Here is a 22,816-nt window from a genome sequence, read left to right on the forward strand (position 1 = left end):
TCAAGATTCTCAATACCAAGGCCCCCCTGGTCCTTTGGTCGACAGATGATATCCCATTTGGCGAGTCGGTATTTTCTTTTTGGTTCATCACTCTGCCAGAAGAATCGGGATCGATAGAAGTCCAGCCTTTTCCTAACACCAAATGGGACTTCGAAGAAAGATAAGAGAAACATAGGCATGCTCGTGAGAATCGAATTAATAAGAATCAATCGGCCTCCATATGACATGAGTTTGCCCTTCCAGCAACTCAGTTTCTTCTCAAACCGATCCTCGATGCACTTCCATTCTCTGTTTGTCAGCTTACAATAGTGAATGGGTATACCTAAGTACGTGAAAGGTAATTCCCTCAATTCGCATCCAAACAATTGCCTATAAGCCTCTTGTTCCTCATTGGCTCTACCAAACAAAACAACTCACTTTTATAAAACTTAATCTTTAATCCGGTCAATTGTTCAAATAAGCATAAAACCAGCTTCATATTTCTCGCTTTTGCCAAGTCGTGCTCCATAAAGATGATTGTATCATCAGCGTACTGCAGGATGGACACACCACCATCAACTAGATGAGGCACCAAGCTACCCACCTGACCGGCCTCCTTTGTCCTACCTATCAGAATTGCCAACATGTCAACCACAATGTTGAACAGAATAGGAGACATTGGATCACCTTGCCTCAGGCACTTGTGTGTCTGGAAATAATGACCTATGTCGTCATTCACTTTAATTCCAACAATCCCTTTTTGCGTGAAAGATTCTACCTGGCGTCGCCAAGCTTCATCAAAACCCTTCATGCGTAAGGCCTGTTGAAGGAAAGGTCATTTGACTTTATCGTACGCTTTCTCGAAATCCACCTTGAAAACAACTCCATCTAGTTTTTTCGTGTGAATCTCATGGAGCGTTTCATGAAGGACCACAACCCCTTCGAGGATGTTCCTGTCCGGCATGAAAGTAGTTTGGGTAGGCTGCACCACAACATGCGCAATCTGTGTGAGCCTATTAGTCCCGACCTTGGTAAATTTTTTGAAACTAATATTAAGAAGACAGATGGGCCTGAATTGCTCAATTCTCACAGCCTCTGTTTTCTTAGGAAGCAGGGTTATCGTTCCAAAATTCAGTTGAAAAAGCTGAAGTTGTCTAGAGAATAAATCATGGAACAACGGCAGCAGATCCCCTTTAATAATATGCCAGCACTTCTTATAAAACTCAGTCGGGAATCCATCCGGACCGGGAGCCTTATTATTTTTCATCTGCGATATGGCCTCAAAACACCTCTTTCTCAGAAAAAGGAGCAGCTAAAATATCATTCTCAACAGCAGTAAGTTGAGGAACATCCTCAATTCTGGACTCATCCAGAGAAACACAGTTATCCTCTGGAGGCCCAAACAACTGCTTGTAATACTCAGTAATGTATAATTTTAGGTTCTCCTGACCTAGAATCGTTCCTTCATCTTGTTCAAGCTAAAATATTCTATTCTTTCTGTGTTTGCCATTAGCGATCGTGTGGAAGAATTGAGTGTTCGCGTCCCCATGGACTACTCGTCGGACCTTGGCCCGCAACGCCCACTTTAATTCTTCTTCACGAAGAAGCTCTTTCAGCCTCATCTTCGCGTCAAGCTTGGCATGAAGCTCTGAGGCTGACAGAATCGTGGTTTCTGCTTTTACATCTAGGGACTGAATAAGGGTAAGGAGCCGTTCCTTTTCGACCTTATAAATTCCGCTAAGATGCTTAGCCCACCCACGTAGGAAACTTCTCAAGTGCCTAATCTTATTCTGCCAACGCTCAAGTGCAGTCCTACCTCCTGCATCCTTAGCCCACTCTCTGGCTACGAGATCAAAGAAGCCTTCTCTTTCAAACCAAGCAAGCTCGAACGAAAATGAGTTTTTGTTTCCCAAGTGGGTGGCCTCACCAGAGTCAAAAAATAAAGGCGTGTAGTCAGAAATATCACGAGAAAGTGCTTGAACTGTTACAAAGGGAAATTTCTGTTCCCATTCGACACTAGCCAGTACTTGATCCAACTTTTTAAACATCAGATTTGGCATCGCGTTAGCCCAGGTGAACTTTCTTCCCGAAAGCTCTATCTCTCTCAGATCCAAACTTTTAATGATAGTATTAAATATAAACGACCATCTACCGTCAAAGTTATCATTGTTCTTCTCATCACGCCTTCTAATGATGTTAAAATTACCCCCCACCAGGATTGGAAGCTGCTCAGAACCACAAATCCTAACCAGATCAGCCAAGAAATCAGGTTTGAGTTCGGGCTGTGCGGCACCATATACCGCCACCAGAGCCTAATTAAACCCATCAGCCTTCGACCACACCCTAAACTTAACAGCAAAATCTCCCATGATCACACTTCGGACTTCGAGCGAATCACATCTAACTCCAAGTAAGATCCCACCCGATCTTCCTCACGGTGGCAGACAATGCCAGTCAAAATCAATACCTCCCGATAAAGTATTGAGAAATTGTGGCAAAAAATTATCTCTACCAGTTTCCAACAATACGATAAAGTCCAACCTCGATAGATTTTGCATGGAAATACTTTTATTTAATTAGCCAGCCCCGCATTTCATTTAATCCATTACAGGAGTCAAGGCAGTGTGCGAGGGATATTCCTTTTGAGAAAATTCCTTATTTGACACTATCTTAAAATCTGCTTCCTTATTTGACACCGAAAAAAAATTCTTCCCTATTTGACACAAGTTCTAAATTTTATTCCTTATATGACATTTCCGTTTATTTTGAGCCTAAATGACATCTGAAAAGACTCTTTTGCCCCTCATGTGGTATGTGTGTGGGGGGCAATAGCGCACACACGCATCACGAGTGCGAGGGCAGGAGCACACACGCAGCAACACATACACATGCACCAACACACACGCAACAACACGCACGCGCACACACACGCAACAACACGCACGCGCGCGCACACACACACACACACACACGCATCAACACATGCACGCGCACGCACGCACGCAGCAACACACACGCACGCAGCACACACCCATATACACACACGCAGGCAGCACATAGGCACGCAACAGCACACACACGCGCGCGCACGTACACACGCAGCGGCGCACATGCACACACACATGCAGCAGCAACACACATGTGCGCTCGCACCCACACACGCAACAACACATGCACGCGCACACACATACCACATGACGGGCAAAATCGTCTTTTCAAGTGTCATTTAGGCTTAAAATGGACGGAAGTGTCGTATAGGGAATAAAATTTAGGACTAGTGTCAAATAGGGAAGAAAAACTTTTCCAGTGTCAAATAAGGAACCAGATTTTAAGACAGTGTCAAATAAGAAATTTTCTCTATTACTTTTGATAGGTAGCTCCGATCGAAAATAGTACAAAACATGATATTTCGTCATTCGGCGATGCTGATTAGTGCATGCCTTACTTGATCGTCAGAGAAGTGACTAGGACCAACACCATCTTTTAACTGCCCTTATCCAAAACGACAAACTTTTACACGACCGTAGGTAATTCACTAGCATATTCTGTGGTGCACTATGTCCACAAATTCCACCGGCCTGCAGAAAGAAAAGGAAAGTGAATGAAGAAGAGAAATAGATAAAGCACCAGTGCCAATGCTGCCCTCTTGAGAAGCGAGATTCCATGGAGTCGTGGTGCAGCAGTAAACCCAACATGTCTCGCCCCGTTGTGGCCAAGAATCATCTGCGTACGCGACCCTGCTGCTGCGTACGCTAGACCGAGAGAGACGCCCATCGAACACCGTTCTCCCTCAGTGTACTGGATCCACGTCCAGTCACTGTCCGGAATAATACCCCCGCGCCAATCAAGTGCATCTCGCCGTACTGCCTTCGGTTGCTCTACAGTCATCTCGGATGACAACATCTCAAGCACACACGGCCATGAATCCACCGCGACGACGACGTGTCGACGTTCCACCGGAGAGCGTCGAGGTCGAGGGTCGACTGGCCAAATTTAATCTATGGAGTGATTCCAATTGTGCATGTCCCGGCGGCTGACCTGTGTCTCCCTCTGTTATGGGATGCAAGAATGAGAACCTCCCTACAGCGCTCAGGTGTTCCGAGACTGTCGCAGATGCAAAGCGGAAGGGCAGATGCACCGCCTGCTGTTCCGGCGATCTTCCCGGCGAGTTCCTGATCATGATGAATGAGAGAGCATCTCATGCCTCGGAGCATCTTCAAAAATATCCATTTAGAGTACAAGGTTCCAGCCTCTTGTTTTTGGGTAAAAAACATGTTATCCTGAATAGACGGGGGTTGAGATGCATGGATGTTCTCGGGTCGGGTGGCGGCAGCACATGTTGCAGAAGGGCTGCTTTGCTCAATACAAGAGGGCCAGATCCATGATCCATCCACTGCCGCATTATGCCATCATCATCAACTTGTGCCTCCCTTTTGGTACCTGGAGATGGTGGCACCATAATTCAACTGAACTTCGCCGGCGGCCGGTAGGAATGGCTGTGCTGATCTGTACCGGCTCTTTCCCAAGACCGGTCGCTGTCGAGATGACGAACCGAGCTACGAGCTGCGAGTGACAGCAACTCCTCCGTCGCCCACAAGCTTCGCCGATAGCCCGGTGCATGGTGGCCGAGCTCCATGGAACTGAGTATTTTTTTTTCTATGAAAATATATTTTTTATATTTTAAAAAATGAAAAAAAATATACACATAAGTACATATGTGTAGTATAGATGTATGAGATTTCATGAACGTATATATGTTCATATGTGTTGTACACAAAAAAGACAAATACATAGATAAAAATATGATTTTTCTTTGTTGTATCTGGGCCAGATTTTTATCTTTTTATTATGTAGTCTGCAAATAAACGTATCAATTAATGAAACTTTACACATACTTAGAGAACATGGCTGATCTCGGTGCACCAGCCCTGGTAGGTCACACAGCCCTTGTGCTCAACTGCTCTGCACCAGCACCACTGCCGAGGAAAAGCCCTTTTCCCTAACCTGAAAAAAGAAGAGGAGCATTATCCATGGCATTTGTCAGGTCCCTTTCACTGCTGCTAGTGACACCAGCACTTGCGGGGAGCAGGAATAAACAATGCAAAAAAGCAGGACCAGATCTTTATGGAGCAGCTCTAGGATCACCTGCCAGAAGAAAAAATGATGCTGCAATTAGATTAACAGATGATGCTTCATGCATCAGGAGCATGTAAGAGGAGGAGTAGCAGAACAAGATTTCATGCAAATCTGCTGTCACCAACAAGAAAAGGAATAAGTAACACTGGGCTTAGTGCAGGCCACCATCAAGTGACTCCTACTTTAATCCAACATAATGATCTGGGAAAATATCATTTGGCATTTCTTATCATCGTGGGGGATGATCTTTGCCAATACTTATAAATTACTTTATGGAATGCTCCAACTTAGAATTTACTGCAGGAATCCGAGATACATGAATCTCTGGTGTTTTCTCTTAGTGACAAATCTATAAAGATACTGCAGTTATTATTACCAAATTCTTGCTTTTGCTGTTGGGCCCATGACTAGATGTCAACTGGTACGAAACCTTCATATATATATGGGATGATGCAAAGAATGTGGCGACACACTATCTAGAATAAGAACTTTACAAGCTTATAATGATATCAATGCAACCAAAGTCATTGCATAAAAGTTCATGGCCGTGTTATCCACCACATTTTTTACTAAGATAAGAAACAGACCATTACAGACAGACAAAAGGTTGTGCAAGTACTTGGTGACTATTTTCGCCAAGATAAGAAGAAGCATTTGACGACAAGACGAGGACAGTGGGATAAGGCAATCATTTTTGGGGGACAATGCATAATTCTTTTGAGCCGAAATTATTACAATAAGTTCGACGTCAAAAAGATGACAACTTTAATCCACAAAATATCTAGGCAATTCATACATCGGTGCCTCACATCATCACAAAATCGAAGTTGCTCATAGGTAGTAGACGGTGAGTTGCTATGGGTAAGAACCTCCATTAGAATTATACATACACGCGTGACACAATATCACTTCATTCTCATACAGTTAATGAAGACTCTAAAGTTTGAGTAAGCTATGTGATCTTGCTGATGGGCTGGCCTCGCTATCTAAAAAAGAGCTATGTTTCTGTCTCCGAATAGTAATGTAAGTTGAGAAGACTAACAACTATATCTATTGCATTTATGATGTATGAAGGGAATAACATTTACAAGAAAATCTGATATGATTTAACAGAACTTTACTAAGCTAAAAATTACCTTCCTACTGTAAAACAATTGGTTAGTTACTGATACAACAAATATCACTGCAGACACTCTTTTTTTTTTGGAAGTTCATTGGTTTAGATATGCCACCACCCAGTTCTTGTGGAGTTTTGTCCGCGAGGCTCTGGGCCTGAGTGGCTGGCCTCAGACATTGGCGATTTCCTAAATTCCTAATCTCACCGTACCGGTAGGAGGAGGCGCCTCTTCTGGTTGGTGTTCGTGATGATATATTGGACCCTATGTACTACGCATGATAAGATGGTTATCAAGACAGCCTTCTTGCAGCGTGCTCCCGACTCTATGTTTAAATTCTTGGCATTTTTGCAGTAGTAGCACCCACTATGTAGGCTGCAGGACAGGGACCATCTAGGAGACATGTTGGATGGTCTTCGGATAGTCAGCTGACAGCATGTTGCATCTCTTCCGTTGTTACCCCAGTAAGCCAAATCTTTTCTTGCACTCACAATTGGATCTCTTGTTGTTTGGGTGCGAACATTGCTTTATCTATAAAGCGCGGCGAAATCCTCTTTTGAGAGACACGTAGGAAACCCTGCCTGCAGCAAGGCACTCACAGCACTCTCCGCGAATGAATCCGCTGTCATCTGCAATGCATCATGATACTCGGGGTTATTGTACAATATCTGAAAATAATCCAATTAACATTATAGTCCATAATCCCTATCATGTATTGTTTTATGACAATTAACCGAGCCATGACATCTATGCTTCACAAGCCAAGGGGAAAACCTCTGCATTGACATTTAAAGCCCAATGGAAAAGTATGTGGATTCCCATGGCCAGAAATACACTGAGAAGTCTAAAAAAGCCCTCCACTGTTAATTAGTAAAATGTTAATGTTGTTCTCACAAGCGTCCTTTCAAAATCTAGGCAAGTATATGATTTTACTAAAAAAGATTCAAAAGAGCTCCTTCGATCGCTCTAGGGTGCTAGTCCCATGCTAAGTGAAGGAATAGGAAAAAACATATGATTGGATCCTACAGGGTTTTGTTTGTATGATTGCATCATAGGAAAAATAAATGATTCTTTCGTAGAGGTTTGTGTGGATGCTAAAATTCCTATGGAATGTAGTACAAAAGAATCATAAGGAAAATTTTCTAAAGGATTGAATCCTATGAATCAAACAACAATATGGCAAAAATTCCTAAGGATTGCAAGCCACCAAAATTCCTAGGAAAATCCTTCGAATCAAAGGAGACCTAATAGTAGATAAAAAAAAACAAGGATCTACACTACTTATATCGGGGTTTATTGATTACAATGGTGCATATTGTTCACATAATCATTTGTGATGTTATTGTATAAGGAACACATTTGGAATTAAAGCACTGTTTTTATACAGAAAATACAACTTGTTCTTTAATATCAGATACACGAAATGTGATATGAAGCTATGCAATGGCACATAATTCAGGTACTTCTCTTACAGAGTAAAGCAAGGCAGAGACAACATGAGCATTTGAAATACTCCCTCCGTCCCAAAATAAGTGTCTCAACTTTGCACTAACTTTAATACAAAGCTATACTGAAGTTGAGACTTTTGGGACAGAGGGAGTATTAGATAGAAGGCCATTTTTTTTCACTCTAAATATGAGCACTGAAAGGATTGAAATTTTTATTATGAATGTTTTCTACACCACGCACCTAACTGCATGGCATTTTGCGTATGAATGTATGATCACAAAATCAGACAATCATGAAGTAAACAAAGCTGAGACAGAGATATTGCTAAACATGAATTTAGAATTGTTCAAGAGTAAGCTTACCGCAATTATAGGTACTCTCTTCCCTTTCTTGTCTCTCTTGCGCACAATCATTTTGCGTCAATTGTTAAGAGTGAGCTTTCTTGCAGTGCCGTCGTGCTGCTGCTCTCATGGTCATGGCTCTCCTCGTCAGCGGCATTGCCTCGGAGGTCGGACCTGCGAGCTCACCTTGCAGCGTTGCAAATCCACTTTCTTCTCCTGCCCGTCGACGGCGCTCGCGCTCGCTGGCGCCACTGCGGCCGCGAGCTCCACCTCGGCAGCCCGGCTGGTGACTGGCTTGGCGAGGAACGTGGGCCGCTCGTCGCCGGCCATGATGACCACCACGTGCTCCTGGAAATCCAGGGCCGACTTGGACGCACCGGACGCCGAGTCCTTCTCCCCGTTGGCGTCACCCGCTGCCGGCCGGAGAGCTTCCAGTAGGTGCAGGCGAGGATGAGCAGCGCGAAGGCGATGATCCCCAGCATGGTCGCCGGCCCGCCAAAGAGGTACGGCACCGGCGACTGCCACGGCGAGTGTGGTGCCACGTGCGCAGGCGCCGCCGTCGGTGCACCCGCGCGGTGGCTCACGGCCAAGAACTCGGTCCGCGTCTCATGGTTGTATTGGTGTGGAAGCGGTTAACATTTGAGAAAGCATAGGATGGCTGTATTCCTGTGGAAGCGTAGCAGAGGAGCTGCGCCTGGTCAGTTTTGCTTCTGCTTCGGTTATTGCTGTTTTCTCTTGTGTTGGGGCTTGTTTGTGTTGAGAGTGGTGGGAGGGAAATGGGATGTATTTATAGGAGAGAAGGTGGAGGGCAAACATCTACTCCCTTCGTTTCCTAAATATTCGTCTTTCTAGAAATTTGAACGAGTGACTACATACAAAGCAAAATGAGTGAATCTATACTCTAAAATATGTCTACATACACTCATATGTTGTAGTCATTTAAAATGTCTAGAAAGACAAATATTTGGGAACGAATGGAGTACAAAACAACACGGTATTGTCCACTTATTTATTTTAGTGGGGGTGGGAAGGGGGTTGATTTGTGGCCCCATGAATATCAAAAGTCCAAAGGCGGTTTTTTTTGTTTGGAGCTGTGAACACTATTCCTAGATATGTATTTCCAAAAGATACTCAAATGTCAAAAACCGTATCAATTACCAAATGACATGTTTTTTTTGGGGCGGGAAATTTCCAAATGACATGTTATTTTGGCATGGAGGTAGTCCCTCTAATCGCAAAAGAATGGTGTGAGTTTTTCCTCTCGATGATAAAAAGAGGTGCGATCAAAGGGAGAACTCCCCTATATATGCATGTTTATAGAGGAAGTGGTTAATTTAATCCACTCTGTGTTGCGGCCCAGCGAGATGGTTGTATCAGATGTATGCTTTATAATATAAAACGGAGGAAAACCCTTTATCGTCATTTAATCCACTCCGTGCAAGTGATGCTTGACTCTCCTTCCTGTAAATGCATCCTGCGATTTCACTCGAAACTGCTTCGTAGGATGCGGGTCAATATCGTATTTTGGTGACGCATCCGTTTAATTATAGGTTTATAACGTCTATTGACTACCTGAGTTCTTACTTTTATTTTGTTGGTAAAGAGGTAAGGGTGGCCCCTACAACATTTTTTAATAATAAGAATCCAAACTCAGCGTTTTGTGAGGCCTTGGACCCAAATTACTTGGTTGTACATCCACTCCATTAACCAAGTGAACTAGGCACATTTAGGGGATTATTACTTATTTGTTAGTTAAAAATTGATTAAACTCCAACCAGACCTTCTTGTCAACTTACATTCTTTATCCTAGTATATCGCTTCATATATAATTTACTGTCTAGAATAATCAATTATGTATATTTTTCTATTGATTAAATTCGATCACTTCTCGAGTTCTTGGCCTAGAGCATGCAATCTCTTTGAGTTAGTGGCCTAATGGCCTATTTTACTCGGAAGGAACTGTCATGTGCAGTGAGTGTCGGCTTGCTTCATGCCGCCTTGTTTCTTGAACAGATTTTGGAATATATAAGGTAGACCCAGGCTTAACTTTTTATCAAAAAATTGTGCAGTTGCTGGGCCTACATACCTAGTGCCGTCCCGATGTTGCTTGACCCTGTTGCACTGCTTGTTTTCTGCAGGACAGCTGCATTCACAAAAGCAAAAGAATCTGAATTCCATCAATATTTATTCTTGTCTCCCGGCACAAGTCACTTTGGGTTTCATCGTGATCAATATTCAATCAGTATTTCTTTTCCAACTTAAAGGTGCTGTAAGTTTCCGAAAGATGGAGAATAATGGAGTGGAGTGTCGTCCGTTTCTTCAGAAGGGTGCAACTGAAGCAGAGCATGATGCTACGATCCACCATTTTTGAGGCTGCAAAGAGACCTTCGATTGGCAAAACTTCCAAGTCCCGCATAGATATCTCCATTAATTTTCGCTCAACCAATCACGCCAAGAATCTACACAGCCCAGCCTAAATCTAGGGGAGGAAGAAGGAGGAGGAAGAAAAGCAGCCCAAAAAAGGGAAAGCTGTAGCGAACAAAAGGCGGCTGCTTTTATTGCGAGCTTTCTTGCAGGGCCGTCGTGCTGCTGCTCTGGCTCGCCGCGTCTTGGTCATGGTGGTGGTGGTCGAGGCTCTGGCTCGCCGCGTCTGGGTCATGGACGTGGCTCCGGCTCGTCGCGTCGTGGTGATCACGGCTCGGGCTCGCCGAGTCAGCGCCGAGATGCGAGCTCGCCTCGCTGCCCTGCTCGTCCGCCTTCTTCTCTTGCCCCTCGCCGCCCGCGAGCGCGCTCGCTGCCGCGGCCGCGGTTGCGAGCTCCACCTCGGCAGCCCGGCTGGCGGCTGGCTTGGCGAGGAACGTGGGCCGCTCGTCGCCGGCCATGATGACCACCACGTGCTCCAGGAAATCCATGGCCGGCCTGGCCGCGCCCGACGCCGAGGCCTTCTCCCCGTCGGCGTCCCCCGTCGCCTGGCCGTCCCGGTCGCCGTCGAGGTACCCGGAGAGCTTCCAGTAGGAGCAGGCGAGGATGAGCAGCGCGAAGGCGATGAGCCCCAGCATGGCCGCCAGCCCGCCGAAGAGGTACGGCACCGGCGACTGCCACGGCGAGTGTGGCGCCACCGTCCCGTTGATCAGCCCGTGCGCCGGCGCCACCGTCGGCGCCCCCGCCAGGTGGCTCACGGCGAAGAACTCGGCTCCGGGCCTCATGGTTGTGTTGCTGTTTCACTTTCACGGCGTAGCAGAGGAGCTTCTTGCTGCTCTGTTCTCTCTGTTTTTCTCCTCCGCGTGCTTGTTGTTGTTTGAAGGGTGGTGTGGTGTCTGGTGCGGAAGGGTGAGAGGGAAATGGGGTGTATTTATAGGAGAGGAGGCCGGGGAGAAATATTCTTGCAAAACATAGGAGGATTGTCTATTTGTGATGCCAAGGAATATCATAAGACCAATGAGACATTTTCTGCTTGGAGTGTGTACCCTTTTGAAGCGAAACCGCGGGAAAATCTCCACTGCAATTTCTATAGCAAATAAAATATCTATAAGCAAAAATAGACGACATTATGATAAGTTAAGAAAAAGACACTAGCGATGATTAAGTGTGTTTCCTATTTTACCACCGGGCTAAGGTTTCTGTGTTAACTAGTTGGTGTGAGGAAATCAGTAAGGAGTTATATTGCTTCATTATGAAATATAAGTAATAAAAAATTCAAATCTTTTTTTGTACTAATACATAATTTTTTTCACAGATACAGTGAAACAATTTTATTTTAGAGCAAAAGATCATAGTTCTAAAATAAACAAAACAGTTTCGAAGGATCCATGTCAATGTCATATGGTGATGACAGGCTAGTTCATATTTGACAACCATCCATTAATTGGTGAAGTCGTCTACTTATTATGTGACGCCCCCGATTCAATTGTACACTAATCATGCACGCAAATGTGTACGATCAAGATCAGGGACTCACGGGAAGATATCACAACACAACTCTACAAATAAAATAAGTCATACAAGCATCATAATACAAGCCAGGGGCCTCGAGGGCTCGAATACAAGTGCTCGATCATAGACGAGTCAGTGGAAGCAACAATATCTGAGTACAGACATAAGTTAAACAAGTTTGCCTTAAGAAGGCTAGCACAAACTGGGATACAGATCGAAAGAGGCGCAGGCCTCCTGCCTGGGATCCTCCTAAACTACTCCCGGTCGTCATCAGCGGGCAGCACGTAGTAGTAGGCACCTCCAGTGTAGTAGGGGTCGTCGTCGACGGTGGCGTCTGGCTCCTGGACTCCAGCATCTGGTTGCGACAACCAGAAAGAAAGGAAAGGGGAAAAAGGGGGGAGAAAGCAACCGTGAGTACTCATCCAAAGTACTCGCAAGCAAGGAACTACACTACATATGCATGGGTATATGTGTAAGGAGGCCATATCAGTGGACTGAACTGCAGAATGCCAGAATAAGAGGGGGGTAGATAATCCTGTCGAAGACTACGCTTCTCGCAGCCACCGTCTTGCATCAAGTAGAAGAGAGTAGATTGAAGTCCTCCAAGTAGCATCTCCAAGTAGCATCTCCAAATAGCATCTCATAGCATAATCCTACCCGGCGATCCCCTCCTCATATCCCTGAGGTAGAGCGACCACCGGTTGTATCTGGCACTTGGAAGGGTGTGTTTTATTAAGTATCCGGTTCTAGTTGTCATAAGGTCAAGGTACAACTCCAAGTCGTCCTGTTACCGAAGATCACGGCTATTCGAATAGATTAACTTCCCTGCAGGGGTGTACCACATAGCCCAACACGCTCGATCCCATTTGGCCGGACACACTTTCCTGGGTCATGCCCGGCCTCGGAAGATCAACACGTCGCAGCCCCACCTAGGCTCAACAGAGAGGCCAGCACGCCGGTCTAAACCTAAGCGCACAGGGGTCTGGGCCCATCGCCCATAGCACACCTGCACGTTGCGTACGCGGCCGAAAGCAGACCTAGCCTAGTGGCGTTCCAGTCCAATTCGGCGCGCGCCGCTCCGTCGCTGACGTCTGAAGTGCTTCGGCTGATACCACGACGTCGGGATACCCATAACTACTCCCACGTAGATGGTTAGTGCGTATAGGCTCGTAGCCAGACTCAGATCAAATACCAAGATCTCGTTAAGCGTGTTATTATGAAGCAACCGCGGACGCCGACCAGGGCCAGGCCCACCTCTCTCCTAGGCGGTCTCAACCTGCCCTGTCGCTCCGCCACCAAGATCCACACAGAGGGCCGTCGGGACAAAGGTCCTTTCAACCCCCAATTCGTGAATCACTCGCGGGTACTCCTCGAGCGGACCCGACTTTAGTCACCATTTGTATAGTATGTATGTATGTATAGTATATATCCGTGATCACCTCCCAAGTGATCACGGCCCGGTAGTATAGCAAGGCAGACTGACAAGAATGTAGGGCCAATGATGATAAACTAGCATCCTATACTAAGCACTTAGGATTGCAGGTAAGGTATCAACAGATGTAGCAACAATGTCAGGCTATGCATCAGAATAGGATCAACGGAAAGCAGTAGCAGGCTACACTACTCTAATGCAAGCAGTATAGAGGAGAATAGGCGATATCTGGTGATCAAGGGGGGGGCTTGCCTGGTTGCTCTGGCAAGAAGGAGGGGTCGTCAACTCCGTAGTCGAACTGGGCAACAGCAGCGTCGGTCTCGTAGTCTACCGGAGAGAAGAGGGGGAAGAAACAATGAATACAATGCAAACAAATGCATATCGATGCATGACATGACAAGTAACGATGCTAGGTGTGCCCAATCGCGGTAGTAGGTGATACCGACGAAGGGGGGAAACATCCGGGAAAGTATTCCCGGTGTTTCGCGTTTTCGGACAGATGAACCGGAGGGGGAAAGTTGCGTGTTTGGTATGTTAGAGGTGTGTGGTGGACGAACGGGCTGCATATCCGGGTTCGTCACGTCGTTCTGAGCAACTTTCATGTTGAAAATATTTTAATCCGAGTTACGGATTAAAAGATATGATTTTCTAAAGATTATATTAATTTCTGGAATTTAATTAATTATTTATTTAATTCGAAAATGAATTTATGACGTCACCATGATGTCATGCTGACGTCAGCAGTCAACAGGGTTGACTTGGTCAACCTGACAGGTGGGTCCCGTTCGTCATACTCTGTTAGTTAATTAACAATAGTTAATTAGGTTAATTAGTCATTAGGTTAATTTAATCAGAATTAATTAAGTTAATTAATCATTTAGTTAATTAATTATTTAATTAACATTTTAATTATTATTTACTTTATTTATTTAGTTTTTAATTCCTTTTAAAATGTTTTAGGGGATGGGCCCACTTGTCATTTGCTCACACGGGCCTAACGGGCGCTGGGTGCGGGTGTAACCCGAACAAGCGCGTGCCCGAGAGGGCGCGCACGACGCACGCCGGCGCCGGCGGCGGGGCGCGGGCAACTGGACTCGGGCAAGTGCGGGCTGGCCAGCGGCCACGGCAGGGTAGCCGCAACCGACCGGAGCAGGTCAGCGAGGTGAGGGGGCGGCTACCAACTACAACGCAGGGGGGATTGCGCGCGGGCGCGCATAGCAGGCCGCGGGCGCGGCAGATGCAGCAGGGGTTGTGGCGACAGTGTTTGGCACGGGGAGCCAGGGCGACGGCTGGACGGCGCGAGCCGCGGTCGCGCGAGCGGGGGGGTCTGTGCTGGTGAGAGCTGCAAGAGGCCGGGGGTCGGGGGCGCGCCTGGGGCGCGGCCAGTGCGGCGAGGCGTGGAGCGGGAGCAGCACGGGCGGTGGCGAATGGTTGCGATGGCCGTGGTGGGCGCAGGACGGTGCGGAAAGCGGCGCAGCCGGCACGGAGCAGAGGAAGGGAAGGGGAGGGCAAGGCCCTCACCGGCGTTGAAGAGAAGAGGGTCGGCGAGGCTCGGTGGAGCCTTTGGGGAGGAGGACGGGGACGACGGCGACGTAGAGGAGGAGGTCCGGCGAGGGAGCGGTCCGGGGTCGAGCGGCGGGCATCGCGGTTCGGTGCGGCGTCGAGGTCGTGCCCCGAACCAGTTCTGGATCGGGGAGGGGGATGAGGACGGGGCGGCCCGGTGGGCGGCTCCGGCGAAGGCGGTCCGCCGAGGCATGGCGTCGGGCGAGCAGCAAGGGGCGTCGACGCCCGATCCGATCTGGATCGGGGGAAGCAGAGGGAGGAGTGGGGAAAGTGGGGTGGGTGGTTAGGGTTTTCCCCCAGTGGGGTGGATAAGGGGGAGGGTGTGGGGCGCGGCTGGGCCGGCCTGGCGGCCCGATGGCCTGCTGGGCCGAGGCCCAGCGAGGGGGGGGGGCTTTTATTTCCTTTTGTTTTTTTATTATTCTTTTCAGTTTTATTTTAGTTACACTTTATTTTTGGTTTAGTAAAACATGACAATAGCTCCAAAAATAGTGTGTTAAAATAAACCACTGTTCTAAGAAGTTTTACCTCAGAATAAAAATACTTTCGTATTTGGTAAAATATATTAGGAGTATAACTAATTGTTTTTGCTACTATTTTATTCATTTTGAGTATTTACATATTTTATACAAGTGTGGTTTCTCCACCATAATTACCTACGCATTATTTGGCACAACCAGAACATTTTAGTTTTATTATTTGAAAACTTTTGTCGTGTGCCTATATTTTAAATTTGAATTTGAATCGTTTGAACTAACACGAGTTTACCAACAGTAACCGAGGTGACGTGGCATCATTAGCACAGGGTTACTGTAGCTTGATTACCCGGGCGTCACAATTCTCCTCCACTACAAGAAATCTCGTCCCGAGATTTAAGCGGTGGAGTAAGGGGGGGGGGGAAGGTGTTGGTAGCGAAAAACCTAACGAGTCTTCACGGTCTTGGCTGCCCTTTCGAAGAGGTTGATCCCTTTCGTTGATGTCTTCATTTCTTTATTCCAAAGCATCATGATGAAGTTGTCGTCCTTTCTTTAGGGAACTCCATCATACTTACGAATAGGTAAGGGGCAGCTCTACAATGATAGGATGTTATAAGGGAAATTCATCTGGGGGTATCCCAAGAATGAACTTATGAGTATCTCTCGAGTTGAACAAATGACACACATCGAGAGCAAAGTAAGACAGTGCGATAAGAAGTTTCAAGCGGATAGGCAATCATTCATTGCCTGAAGCAGAGTGCGAAAGGGGTTCAGAGCAACGGGAATAAGTATTGTGTCCGATACCAGAATAGATCAACAGGTAAGTGGCCCGTGAATTACATACATAGTCAAGCACGAGGAATAACTCTGACAACAGGGTGTACAGGAGAGTCAGGTTTCGATCCTGTGGAACTGTGGGTTATGGGCCCACCATGTGGGTTAAAAGTAGGAAAGGCGGTGACGTCTTGCACAATCATGTAAGCAAGGCATGTCAGAGGAGAGTCTATGGGTCATGTCGGCAACAACATAGGTACCAAGGGCGAGGGACGAAGAGAACCATTTTTCTGCTCGTAGAAACGAGGCGGACCAATAGGCAAGGTTCCCGTCCATCGGTGGTTACCGGAATGTCATCAACAATAGTAACAAGGTCTTACCGACAGAGTTGTACATCGAGGCTTTTGCACAAGCAGTGGATTATTACTGCTTATATCATATAGATCATAGAAAAGGTTTAAACAAACCAATGGAAGGAAAATATGATCATCAGATTAAACAGAACAATGGAAAGGAAAATATGTTTAAACATATTTTTCAAGGGTATATCCTTCCCAAGGACAAGTAGAGCAAGATATCCATGACAGGATATAAAGTAGAAAACCATTTAGGTAAGGGGGAAGGAATCTCATGATATTACCCATACAACGGTGTTAGGATAAGTGATAAATACAATTTAGCATCGTGCTTCAAATGTTCCTGTTGAAAATTGGAGTACCATTGACATGCTTCGAGATAGCATTGACATGGTCTTCAGGTGAAGATCAGACTTTGGAAACACGAAGGATCCATCAGGAATAACTTGTAGAATAAGTCTTACAATTTCCTCATGGAAGAATGGCTAAACTTGCTAAAAAGGATACTACAACAATAGGTCCTCCACCCAGGGGGGGGGGTGCTAGGCATGACATCATGTTACCAGGTCATCAAAGGACCAACATCATAACTCTTGAAAAGTTGTCCCTACCATCATATCTGACCGAGATTCAGATCTGATTGGTGTCATGATACCTCAAGCTCACGATGCTTGAGGAGAAAAGGTGCGATACAAATTGACGAGATGACATCGAAGATTCTCGGGAGATGACCATGGAAGCCAGTTCCGAAACAAGAGTTCATCGGTAAACCAATGAGAGGATGAGGAGGTGGCTGGTGGAATCAGCGACAATTCATCGAGATTAACAAAAGATGGATTTCCACAATTATGTGAACAAAGAGATAACATTTGTCAGATCAAATGGTATAATGATGTATGCTTGAGGAAAACATACACAATTAAACATTGGTTGAAAGGTGCACCCGAAATATGGGTTGGGTAGCACAACCAACGTCAGAATGGTGATTCAATAGTCAATAGCCTAAGAATGAACTTTCGACCATTAACTTCAAAAAAATTTAGGGTTGCTAGAAGGAAAGAATCCAAACAACACCGTTCACTTGTTGGAATTAACACGGGGAACAAGAAATGAACGAAGATGGCAAGAAGCATTTTGATATCAAGAATTCTTAAGAGGTGGTGAAATTCCCACCACATTCTTGACAAAAAGAGATGGTAATACTTCCGAGGTAAGGAAGATCAAATGCTGGGTAGCAAGGAACTCAAGGTATAACACCAAGCATGAACAAGCTTGTGTTGGTGGGAAGGCCATAAAGTGGTCGATGATAATACAATTCATCAAGGGCCAGGATGGTATTTCTCATCATGAATTCAATTGATATCATGGATGAGCTCAGAATGTTGATGATCACGACACCTTTGTCGCGAGAGTTCATGAAGATGTAATCGATCGGCGACGACATCAAGTCAAAGTAATGATGAAGTGAAAGGTTATTGGAACCAAGGGTACGACACAAACTCGAAACCAAGCTTGTTGTTCAAGGCGAAATGATATGACGATGAGGACCGACGTAAGGTTAGTTCATCGTCGAAAATTGTGCTCCGAGAAGAAGGACCGGGTAGCACAGTTAAAATCATCACGACAATGATATAGCCAAACAGGCTAGGAATGGCGTGATCGGGTACAAACTCATATTTATAGAAGCTTACTAAAGAGTTGTTGAACCGTAGTGCGGACTCGGTTCCGTTAGCGGTGTCTTTGAGTGTCTGTTAACTCAGAGCCCGTGAAAAATTGGAATCAGTGGGAAGGTTGCACTTGATGAAGAACTCCTAAGAAGTTATGCAGTTCCATGATAATCTCGAGATACCAGGGGGGTAATACTCGACACAAGATCAAAGTAAAGGTTGGACTGGTGTATTGATCCATAGGAGACAATTGTTTTAACTTGTCCGAGAAATGAGATCAAAGAAGAACAATCATGGTCGGAACGACGGTTGCAAGGGATCAATTCACAGATACCATATGTTAGTTATCAAGGAAATAGTTATTGTTACAAGAAGCTTCCATGATAGGATATACATCGCGTCCATGGGCATGAACACAAAGTTCAAGGTCGACTCCCACTTCTCCAATGCATACCCTTTCATTCACTTCTCGCTTTCGATGAAGTTATAGCGTTGAAATTTTATCTGGCAAAATACCAGAAGAGTATGAATCGTGAAAACCTTCGGGTTCACACGGTTTAGAGAGGGCATATGTTCATCCCACAGGGGCTTCTTAGAAACATATACCACAATCTTTAGTAGTAATTAACTCAAACTCGATGGCAGAGCTTGGTTGAGAAAAGCAGAGGATACAATTTACCAAAGGCATTATGTATCCGAGGAAAGGCTCACAAGGTTATTGAATATGAAGGGCGTTGTCAGATAAATCCAATAAAGGATCTGGTGGTCCATAAGGGATCTGGTGTGAGCATCGGTACTCAACTAGAGGAAGCAGATTATAGAAACAACTGACTAACTCAATTGTCAAATGCAAAGGAATTACGATTTCCAAATCAAGGGATCAGAAGCAATGCTCTGATTAGGGATGGATAAGTAGAATAGCCTTATGGTACAATCAACGACAATTGGATTGGTCGAGAACCAATTCCAGTTAAAAGAATGGCAGCTCAGCCGGAAAAGTAACTTATATGGATCAAAGATGATTGCGGGTATTCGCAAACATATTGAGTCAAAAGACTCAGAATGATAATGACAAGGAATGTCAATAAGACTACGAGAGTTATGGGATTAACCATAATGCAAGCAAGCAAGAATTTCAAGAGCCAAAGGCTCCAGAGGATTTTCGGAAGATCGAATAGTATTTTGAAGACTTTTGTGAAACACATGAACAACTGGGGATGAGCGGATACTCGATAAGTGCGAGAATTATCCGTAGGGGTATTCATGCAGCAAGGAACTGCAGGGCAGTAAGCGTAAAGAATTCTCAGAATATCGAAGAGTATTTCAGGACATCTTGTAATAACAAGAGCAACTGGGGATGACAATATGAACGATAGGTGTAAGTAGTTATCCAGAGGGATTTATCGATGGAAGTGAATTGCAAAAGCGATGGCACATAGTCTCGAGAGCACATCGTAGAGTATCTTCGGAATCTTCTGGTGCAGCAGGCGGTCATCGGTAACAAGTGGCTCTCCGGGAGAAAGTACTTGTGAGAACCTAAAGTTAGTTTTGTTTTTAGCGAAATCATTTAACCCGAATAGAAGAGAGCTCAGAGTCCCAGAGTAAAGGTCGAGGAGTAAAAGATCCTAGTACCACCCAATGGCGACGTGGGCCCATAAGGCACACAGCCAAGTTAGTAAAAGTGTTGTAAAGTCTAGACTCGACTTCGGCCAAGGAGTTGGAAGGGGGATTCCTACAGGCAGTCGGCTCTGATACCAACTTGTGACGCCCCCGATTCAATCGTACACTAATCATGCACGCAAATGTGTACGATCAAGATCAGGGACTCACGGGAAGATATCACAACACAACTCTACAAATAAAATAAGTCATACAAGCATCATAATACAAGCCAGGGGCCTCGAGGGCTCGAATACAAGTGCTCGATCATAGACGAGTCAGCGGAAGCAACAATATCTGAGTACAGACATAAGTTAAACAAGTTTGCCTTAAGAAGGCTAGCACAAGCTGGGATACAGATCGAAAGAGGCGCAGGCCTCCTGCCTGGGATCCTCCTAAACTACTCCCGGTCGTCATCAGCGGGCAACACGTAGTAGTAGGCACCTCCAGTGTAGTAGGGGTCGTCGTCGACGGTGGCGTCTGGCTCCTGGACTCCAGCATCTGGTTGCGACAACCAGAAAGAAAGGAAAGGGGAAAAAGGGGGGAGAAAGCAACCGTGAGTACTCATCCAAAGTACTCGCAAGCAAGGAACTACACTACATATGCATGGGTATATGTGTAAGGAGGCCATATCAGTGGACTGAACTGCAGAATGCCAGAATAAGAGGGGGGTAGCTAATCCTGTCGAAGACTACGCTTCTCGCAGCCACCGTCTTGCATCAAGTAGAAGAGAGTAGATTGAAGTCCTCCAAGTAGCATCTCCAAGTAGCATCTCCAAATAGCATCTCATAGCATAGTCCTACCCGGCGATCTCCTCCTCATATCCCTGAGGTAGAGCGACCACCGGTTGTATCTGGCACTTGGAAGGGTGTGTTTTATTAAGTATCCGGTTCTAGTTGTCATAAGGTCAAGGTACAACTCCAAGTCGTCCTGTTACCGAAGATCACGGCTATTCGAATAGATTAACTTCCCTGCAGGGGTGCACCACATAGCCCAACACGCTCGATCCCATTTGGCCGGACACACTTTCCTGGGTCATGCCCGGCCTCGGAAGATCAACACGTCGCAGCCCCACCTAGGCTCAACAGAGAGGCCAGCACGCCGGTCTAAACCTAAGCGCACAGGGGTCTGGGCCCATCGCCCATAGCACACCTGCACGTTGCGTACGCGGCCGAAAGCAGACCTAGCCTAGTGGCGTTCCAGTCCAATTCGGCGCGCGCCGCTCCATCGCTGACGTCTGAAGTGCTTCGGCTGATACCACGACGTCGGGATACCTATAACTACTCCCACGTAGATGGTTAGTGCGTATAGGCTCGTAGTCAGACTCAGATCAAATACCAAGATCTCGTTAAGCGTGTTATTATGAAGCAACCACGGACGCCGACCAGGGCCAGGCCCACCTCTCTCCTAGGCGGTCTCAACCTGCCCTGTCGCTCCGCCACCAAGATCCACACAGAGGGCCGTCGGGACAAAGGTCCTTTTAACCCCCAATCCATGAATCACTCGCGGGTACTCCTCGAGCGGACCCGACTTTAGTCACCATTTGTATAGTATGTATGTATGTATAGTATATATCCGTGATCACCTCCCAAGTGATCACGGCCCGATAGTATAGCAAGACAGACTGACAAGAATGTAGGGCCAATGATGATAAACTAGCATCCTATACTAAGCATTTAGGATTGTAGGTAAGGTATCAATAGATGTAGCAACAATGTCAGGCTATGCATCAGAATAGGATCAACGGAAAGCAGTAGCAGGCTACACTAATCTAATGCAAGCAGTATAGAGGAGAATAGGCGATATCTAGTGATCAAGGGGGGGGGGGCTTGCCTGGTTGCTCTGGCAAGAAGGAGGGGTCGTCAACTCCGTAGTCGAATTGGGCAGCAGCAGCGTCGGTCTCGTAGTCTACCGGAGAGAAGAGGGGGAAGAAACAATGAATACAATGCAAACAAATGCATATCGATGCATGACATGACAAGTAACGATGCTAGGTGTGCCCAATCGCGGTAGTAGGTGATACCGACGAAGGGGGGAAACATCCGGGAAAGTATTCCCGGTGTTTCGCATTTTCGGACAGATGAACCGGAGGGGGAAAGTTGCGTGTTTGGTATGTTAGAGGTGTGTGGTGGACGAACGGGCTGCGTATCCGGGTTCGTCACGTCGTCCTGAGCAACTTTCATGTTGAAAATATTTTAATCCGAGTTACGAATTAAAAGATATGATTTTCTAAAGATTATATTAATTTCTGGAATTTAATTAATTAATTATTTAATTCGAAAATGAATTTATGACGTCAGCATGATGTCATGCTGACGTCAGCAGTCAACAGGGTTGACTTGGTCAACCTGACAGGTGGGTCCCGTTCGTCATACTCTGTTAGTTAATTAACAATAGTTAATTAGGTTAATTAGTCATTAGGTTAATTTAATCAGAATTAAGTTAATTAATCATTTAGTTAATTAATTATTTAATTAACATTTTAATTATTATTTACTTTATTTATTTAGTTTTTAATTCCTTTTAAAATGTTTTAGGGGATGGGCCCACTTGTCATTTGCTCACACGGGCCTAACGGGCGCTGGGTGCGGGTGTAACCCGAACAAGCGCGTGCCCGAGAGGGCGCGCACGACGCACGCCGGCGCCGGCGGCGGGGCGCGGGCAACTGGACTCGGGCAAGTGCGGGCTGGCCGGCGGCCACGGCAGGGTAGCCGCAACCGCCCGGAGCAGGGCAGCGAGGTGAGGGGGCGGCTACCAACTACAGCGCAGGGGGGATTGCGCGCGGGCGCGCACAGCAGGCCGCGGGCGCGGCAGATGCAGCAGGGGTTGTGGCGACAGGGTTTGGCACGGGGAGCCAGGGCGACGGCTGGACGGCGCGAGCCGCGGTCGCGCGAGCGGGGGGGTCTGTGCTGGTGAGAGCTGCAGGAGGCCGGGGGTCG

The 22,816-nt window shown here is 46.2% G+C and overlaps 1 protein-coding gene and 1 pseudogene across 1 annotated transcript; both read right to left on the reverse strand.

The window, feature by feature from the left end:
* Positions 1-6,155: 6,155 nt before the first annotated feature.
* LOC119331932 lies at positions 6,156-8,652 on the reverse strand (annotated as a pseudogene).
* A 1,570-nt stretch (positions 8,653-10,222) lies between these two features.
* Positions 10,223-11,343, reverse strand: LOC119327542 (protein GLUTAMINE DUMPER 1-like). The gene has a single exon (XM_037600637.1). It carries the CDS (start codon positions 11,224-11,226, stop codon positions 10,576-10,578), a length of 651 nt encoding a protein of 216 aa, XP_037456534.1. The 5' UTR covers positions 11,227-11,343; the 3' UTR covers positions 10,223-10,575.
* Positions 11,344-22,816: the final 11,473 nt, after the last annotated feature.

This window comes from Triticum dicoccoides, chromosome 7A, assembly GCF_002162155.2.
Source record: "Triticum dicoccoides isolate Atlit2015 ecotype Zavitan chromosome 7A, WEW_v2.0, whole genome shotgun sequence".
Lineage (NCBI taxonomy): Eukaryota > Viridiplantae > Streptophyta > Magnoliopsida > Poales > Poaceae > Triticum > Triticum dicoccoides.

Excerpts from the sequence above, each read along its gene's own strand:
- LOC119327542 (XM_037600637.1), bottom strand. The coding sequence starts at position 11,226 with ATGAGGCCCGGAGCCGAGTTCTTCGCCGTGAGCCACCTGGCGGGGGCG.